The 7,609-nt window shown below is 47.6% G+C and overlaps 1 protein-coding gene across 1 annotated transcript in view; it reads left to right on the forward strand.

The window, feature by feature from the left end:
* Positions 1-7,547, forward strand: part of LOC311138291 (LIM and cysteine-rich domains protein 1-like) — a gene marked incomplete at both ends in the record, with an annotated part of 29,754 nt that extends 22,207 nt beyond the window's left edge. Inside the window, 3 exons of the mRNA XM_084172972.1 lie at positions 6,334-6,483; positions 7,035-7,281; positions 7,483-7,547. Coding sequence (XP_084029098.1) covers positions 6,334-6,483; positions 7,035-7,281; positions 7,483-7,547 — 462 coding nt within the window. The remainder of the gene's footprint in view (positions 1-6,333; positions 6,484-7,034; positions 7,282-7,482) is intronic.
* Between the last annotated feature and the right edge of the window lie 62 nt (positions 7,548-7,609).

The following is a 7,609-nucleotide window of genomic DNA, read 5'->3' on the forward strand; positions in this document are numbered from 1 at the left end:
GTGAGCGGTGAGCTTTACCCCAGGATTGTGGAGTGGTGGAGTGGTGAGCTTTACCCCAGGATTGTAGAGTGGTGAGTGGTGAGTGGTGAGCTTTACCCCAGGATTGTGGAGTGGTGAGGGGTGAGCTTTACCCCAGGATTGTGGAGTGGTGAGCGGTGAGCTTTACCCCAGGATTGTAGAGTGGTGGAGTGGTGAGCGGTGAGCTTTACCCCAGGATTGTGGAGTGGTGAGCGGTGAGCTTTACCCCAGGATTGTAGAGTGGTGGAGTGGTGAGCTTTACCCCAGGATTGTAGAGTGGTGAGCGGTGAGCGGTGAGCTTTACCCCAGGATTGTAGAGTGGTGAGCGGTGAGCTTTACCCCAGGATTGTAGAGTGGTAAGCGGTGAGCTTTACCCCAGGATTGTAGAGTGGTGGAGCGGTGAGCGGTGAGCTTTACCCCAGGATTGTAGAGCGGTGAGCGGTGAGCTTTACCCCAGGATTGTAGAGCGGTGAGCGGTGAGCGGTGAGCTTTACCCCAGGATTGTAGAGCGGTGAGCGGTGAACGGTGAGCTTTACCCCAGGATTGTGGAGTGGTGAGCGGTGAGTGGTGAGCGGTGAGCTTTACCCCAGGATTGCAGAGCGGTGAGCGGTGAGCTTTACCCCAGGATTGTAGAGCGGTGAGCGGTGAGCGGTGAGCTTTACCCCAGGATTGTAGAGCGGTGAGCTTTACCCCAGGATTGTAGAGCGGTGAGCGGTGAGCGGTGAGCGGTGAGCTTTACCCCAGGATTGTAGAGTGGTGAGCGGTGAGCGGTGAGCTTTACCCCAGGATTGTAGAATGGAACAGGCAGGCAGAGAGTGGGGAGCAGAGTTTACCACTAAAAGAGCGCTGTAGCCCACCCTTACAAAGAAAACCCAATGTGACTGATGTGTCCTCTTCCAAGAGGTTTTGTGACTGAAGTTTACTATTTACTGAGGCTGTTTGGAATGTGTTTGATGACCTCTGTTATTAGGGGAGATATGAAGGATGATTGGCTGTTTTGAGTGGCTAGCTAGTGGCCAGCTAGCTAGATACGTTTTGTTAGAGATGGAGAAAAGAGGAATAGAGTGGTGTTCTAGGCCACAGAGGGCTGACAGTAGAAGAGGCTGACAGTAGAATAGATGGAGGGTTGTGATAGGCCACAGAGGGCTGACAGTAGAAGAGGCAGAATTAGAATAGAGGGTTCTGTGATAGGCCACAGAGGGCTGACAGTAAGAAGAGGCTGACAGTAAGAATAGATGGAGGGTTGTGATAGGCCACAGAGGGCTGACAGTAGAATAGATGGGAGGGTTGGGATAGGCCGCAGAGGGCTGACAGTAGAAGAGAGGAGGGCTGGAGGAATGAAGACACGGGTTGGAGAGAAGGAAGGATGGAGAGACTAGAAGAAAGGAGAGAAGGAGTGCTTTGCTAGCGAGGCCACACTGTGCTGACAGCAACCTGGAGGCTGTAGGAGGAGAGTGATGGTCCCTCAGCGCTGTGAGGGTTAGCTGCTTGTTCCACTGTGGAACCGATCTGGAATGTGTGTGTGTGTGTGTGTGTGTGTGTGTGTGTGTGTGTGTGTGTGTGTGTGTGTGTGTGTGTGTGTGTGTGTGTGTGTGTGTGTGTGTGTGTGTGTGTGTGTGTGTGTGTGTGTGTGTGTGTGTGTGTGTGTGTGTGTGTGTGTGTGTGTGTGTGTGTGTGTGTGTGTGTGTGTGTGTGTGTGTGTGTGTGTGTGTGTGTGTGTGTGTGTGTGGTGTGTGTGTGTGTGTGTGTGTGTGTGTGTGTGTGTGTGTGTGTGTGTGTGTGTGTGTGTGTGTGTGTGTGTGTGTGTGTGTGTGTGTGTGTGTGTGTGTGTGTGTGGTGTGTGTGTGTGTGTGTGTGTGTGTGTGTGTGTGTGTGTGTGTGTGTGTGTGTGTGTGTGTGTGTGTGTGTGTGTGTGTGTGTGTGTGTGTGTGTGTGTGTGTGTGTGTGTGTGTGTGTGTGTGTGTGTGTGTGTGTGTGTGTGTGTGTGTGTGTGTGTGTGTGTGTGTGTGTGTGTGTGTGTGTGTGTGTGTGTGTGTGTGTGTGTGTGTGTGTGTGTGTGTGTCGTGTGTGTGTGTGTGTGTGTGTGTGTGTGTGTGTGTGTGTGTGTGTGTGTGTGTGTGTGTGTGTGTGTGTGTGTGTGTGTGTGTGTGTGTGTGTGTGTGTGTGTGTGTGTGTGTGTGTGTGTGTGTGTGTGTGTGTGTGTGTGTGTGTGTGTGTGTGTGTGTGTGTGTGTGTGTGTGTGTGTGTGTGTGTGTGTGTGTGTGTGTGTGTGTGTGTGTGTGTGTGTGTGTGTGTGTGTGTGTGTGTGTGTGTGTGTGTGTGTGTGTGTGTGTGTGTGTGTGTGTGTGTGTGTGTGTGTGTGTGTGTGTGTGTGTGTGTGTGTGTGTGTGTGTGTGTGTGTGTGTGTGTGTGTGTGTGTGTGTGTGTGTGTGTGTGTGTGTGTGTGTGTGTGTGTGTGTGTGTGTGTGTGTGTGTGTGTGTGTGTGTGTGTGTGTGTGTGTGTGTGTGTGTGTGTGTGTGTGTGTGTGTGTGTGTGTGTGTGTGTGTGTGTGTGTGTGTGTGTGTGTGTGTGTGTGTGTGTGTGTGTGTGAGTGTGTGTGTGTGTGTGTGTGTGTGTGTGTGTGTGTGTGTGTGTGTGTGTGTGTGTGTGTGTGTGTGTGTGTGTGTGTGTGTGTGTGTGTGTGTGTGTGTGTGTGTGTGTGTGTGTGTGTGTGTGTGTGTGTGTGTGTGTGTGTGTGTGTGTGGTGTGTGTGTGTGTGTGTGTGTGTGTGTGTGTGTGTGTGTGTGTGTGTGTGTGTGTGTGTGTGTGTGTGTGTGTGTGTGTGTGTGTGTGTGTGTGTGTGTGTGTGTGTGTGTGTGTGTGTGTGTGTGTGTGTGTGTGTGTGTGTGTGTGTGTGTGTGTGTGTGTGTGTGTGTGTGTGTGTGTGTGTGTGTGTGTGTGTGTGTGTGTGTGTGTGTGTGTGTGTGTGTGTGTGTGTGTGTGTGTGTGTGTGTGTGTGTGTGGTGTGTGTGCTCTAACAAATACAAAAATATAAACATCTGCCAAGAAGGTTATTTGTCATATAACGTTACTTATAAAGTGGTGATGTTGAACACCATCATAAAGGCTGTTCTGTTAATAACAAAGAGGCAGTGTTGCAGCGTGGGTAACGCAGTCCGCTGCGGTGTGGCTGTGTATGGGGCAGCACAGGGAGAAGGGCCTCAGGGAACTACAGTGTGAAAGGACCTCTCTGTGCTCTGTTCCCTAACAGGGACCCTGTAGATTAGAGCAGTGGTTCCAAACCAGGGTAATAGGACCCCTGGGGGTACTCAGTCTATCCACAGGGGGGTACTTGAGAAGACTCATGAGACCATAGAGGCCTACTGGTAAAATGCACAAGAGGGGGTACTTCAGGGGTACTCCGGGCAGAGGAAAATTCAGTTGGTGGTACAGTAACCGAAAAAAGGTTGGGAACCACTGGAGTAGAGGTTCTGTTTCTCCGCTACTGGGAAGGTAAACACGCCACGGCTGCCTACCGTAGGGCTCTGGTCTGAAGTAGTGCACTACATAGGGGATAGGGTGCCATTCTCTGGTCTAAAGTAGTGCACCACATAGGGGATAGGGTGCCATTCTCTGGTCTAAAGTAGTGCACCACATAGGGTATAGGGTGCCATTCTCTGGTCTAAAGTAGTGCACCACATAGGGATAGGGTGCCATTCTCTGGTCTAAAGTAGTGCACCACACAGGGGATAGGGTGCCATTCTCTGGTCTAAAGTAGTGCACCACATAGGGGATAGGGTGCCATTCTCTGGTCTAAAGTAGTGCACCACATAGGGTATAGGGTGCCATTTGGGAAGCAGCCGTTGGGTATAGCTCAGTGTTAAAGGAACCAATCTCAGCTTCCAAAGCCAGCTATAGCTGCTGCTGACTACAGTGGAGTCAGTCACATAAAGAACTAGTCAAAGACCTACTGTACCGTTTAGATCAAGACCAACTGTACCGTTTAGATCAAGACCAACTGTACCGTTTAGATCAAGACCAACTGTACCGTTTAGATCAAGACCAACTGTACCGTTTAGATCAAGCAACTTACCGTTTAGATCAAGACCAACTACCGTTTAGATCAAGACCAACTGTACCGTTTAGATCAAGACCAACTGACCGTTTAGATCAAGACCAACTAGCGTTTAGATCAAGACCAACTAGCGTTTAGATCAAGACCAACTAGCGTTTAGATCAAGACCAACTGTACCGTTTAGATCAAGACCAACTGTACCGTTTAGATCAAGACCAACTGTACCGTTTAGATCAAGACCAACTGTACCGTTTAGATCAAGACCAACTGTACCGTTTAGATCAAGACCAACTGTACCGTTTAGATCAAGACCAACTGTACCGTTTAGATCAAGACCAACTGTACCGTTTAGATCAAGACCAACTGTACCGTTTAGATCAAGACCAACTGTACCGTTTAGATCAAGACCAACTACCGTTTAGATCAAGACCAACTACCGTTTAGATCAAGACCAACTGTACCGTTTAGATCAAGACCAACTAGCGTTTAGATCAAGCCAACTAGCGTTTAGATCAAGACCAACTACAGGTTAGATCAAGACCAACTGTACCGTTTAGATCAAGACCAACTGTACCGTTTAGATCAAGACCAACTGTACCGTTTAGATCAAGACCAACTGTACCGTTTAGATCAAGACCAACTGTACCGTTTAGATCAAGACCAACTGTACCGTTTAGATCAAGACCAACTGTACCGTTTAGATCAAGACCAACTGTACCGTTTAGATCAAGACCAACTACCGTTTAGATCAAGACCAACTGTACCGTTTAGATCAAGACCAACTAGCGTTTAGATCAAGACCAACTAGGTTTAGATCAAGACCAACTACCGTTAGATCAAGACCAACTAGCGTTTAGATCAAGACCAACTAGGTTTAGATCAAGACCAACTACCGTTTAGATCAAGACCAACTACCGTTTAGATCAAGACCAACTAGCGTTTAGATCAAGACCAACTAGCGTTTAGATCAAGACCAACTACCGTTTAGATCAAAACCAACTACCGTTTAGATCAAGACCAACTGTACCGTTTAGATCAAGACCAACTAGCGTTTAGATCAAGACCAACTAGCGTTTAGATCAAGACCAACTAGCGTTTAGATCAAGACCAACTGTACCGTTTAGATCAAGACCAACTGTACCGTTTAGATCAAGACCAACTGTACCGTTTAGATCAAGACCAACTGTACCGTTTAGATCAAGACCAACTGTACCGTTTAGATCAAGACCAACAGTACCGTTTAGATCAAGACCAACTACCGTTTAGATCAAGACCAACTACCGTTTAGATCAAGACCAACTACCGTTTAGATCAAGACCAACTGTACCGTTTAGATCAAGACCAACTAGCGTTTAGATCAAGACCAACTAGCGTTTAGATCAAGACCAACTAGCGTTTAGATCAAGACCAACTAGCGTTTAGATCAAGACCAACTACCGTTTAGATCAAGACCAACTGTACCGTTTAGATCAAGACCAACTAGCGTTTAGATCAAGACCAACTAGCGTTTAGATCAAGACCAACTACCGTTTAGATCAAGACCAACTAGCGTTTAGATCAAGACAAACTGCCGTTTAGATCAAGACCAACTAGCGTTTAGATCAAGATCAACTAGCGTTTAGATCAAGACCAACTAGCGTTTAGATCAAGACAAACTGCCGTTTAGATCAAGACCAACTAGCGTTTAGATCAAGACAAACTGCCGTTTAGATCAAGACCAACTAGCGTTTAGATCAAGCATACTCTCAAGTGTATTACAGGAACCAGCTCCTAAAAGTGACAGTTTAAAAAATACTTGTCTGAACACATTAGATTTGGTTCTATTGTTGCGGTTGTAACTCAATATTAGGAAGGTGTTCCTAATGTTTGGTATACTCAGTGTATATCTTGTAAAATGACAGGGGGGATTTGTTCATTTGAGTTTCATGCTTGTTTTATTATTTAAAAGTGGAACATTAATTGCATCATTCAAGTCCGAAGTTGATGGGTTTATGGAGCCCCTCACCACTCTCTGGAAGTCTCCCTCAGAGTTTTGTCAGCAACACGTGACAACGGAGGGCCCTCAGCGCGAGTTGATATGGGCGAGGGGGTGGTTTGGGATTCACTGTCTCTCTCTCCTCTATCTCTCTCATTTATCCCTCTCTCCTCTCTCCTCTCTCCTCTCTCCTTTATCTCTCTCTCCTCTCTCCTCTCTCTCTTCCTCTCTCCTCTCTCCTCTCTCTCTCCGCTATTCTCTCGCTCTGCCCCCTCCCCTTTCCAGGCCATGCTGTACATGGAGTTGCTCCCGGAGGAAAAGCGTCCTGTAGCAGGGACTGAGGGAGCGATGTACCGGCGCAGGCAGCTGATGAGGCAGCTACCTGTCTACGATCAGGACCCCTCCCAGTGCCACAGGCCTCTGTCAGAGGACCAGGTTAGATTTTGATTTGATATGCTTCTTGTCCAAATAAATTATAAATAAATCCTCTATATTTTAGCATTTAAGCCTCCATTTTTTTGGATTTGTCCACATTTTTGATAGTGTGCTCCACCTGGGCGGCAGGTAGCTTAGTGGTTAAGAGCGTTGTGCCAGTAACCGAAAGGTCGCTGGTTCTAATCCCCGAGCCGACTAGGTGAAAAATCTGTCGATGTGCCCTTGAGCAAGGCACTTAACTCTAATTGCTCCTGTAAGTCGCTCTGGATTAGAGCGTCTGCTAAATGACTAAAATCTTTAAAAATGTATCTCATCGGTCAGATTATTTTCAAACCCACACACCTGTAACAGACACTATTTGATATAAAGGATATTTAAAGAGCGCAGATGGATACCCATCATTTCTTTTGACACGATTTGATATTTATTAATACATATTAAGCTGCACCAGCAGTAATAAACATTACATTCATTAAACATAGTTGAGGATGGACTATACATCATATAGCCTGAAAGGTTATTTCCATTGTCGGTCTTTGTTCCCCCACCAGCTCCAGGCCATGTCTGTCTTCATGAAGACCTACAAGGAAGAGGCTCTTGGGGTGGGGGAGGTGGCGCTGCCTGGGGAGGGAGGAGCTCACCCTCCGCCCACCGTGGTCAAAGGAGATAAGCAGAAGAACGGAACTGGGACTGGGAATGGGAATGGGCAGGCCACCATTATCCAGCCAGACCCTATTTATACTCCCACCACCAATGGGACTGACGGCTGTAGGAAAAGTGAATATGTAAGTCTCATTGGTACACTATTTACAGGAGCGTTTGCTTTAGCTTGCCTGAAGTGCCAGATGGGCGGGGTTTGTGTTTTTGGAACTTTTCTATTGGTTCCATTTAAGCCAGGCAAGCTCAATCAAGCACAGATAAAGTATTTGAAATGATTTCTAATAGTACTTGAATACAGGTCTATTTTGACCCTGTCTCTCACCTATCCTCTCCATCTAGCAGCCTCCTCCTGCTCTAGAGAGGGGGCCCTCCCACTCCGCTCCAAGCCTTTCAATCTGCTCTAGAGAGAGGGGGCCTCCCACTCCGCTCCAAGCCTTTCAATCTGCTCTAGAGAGAGGAGGCCTCC

Source organism: Coregonus lavaretus (assembly GCF_964263955.1).
Source record: "Coregonus lavaretus genome assembly, chromosome: 12".
Classification (NCBI taxonomy): Eukaryota; Metazoa; Chordata; class Actinopteri; order Salmoniformes; family Salmonidae; genus Coregonus; species Coregonus lavaretus.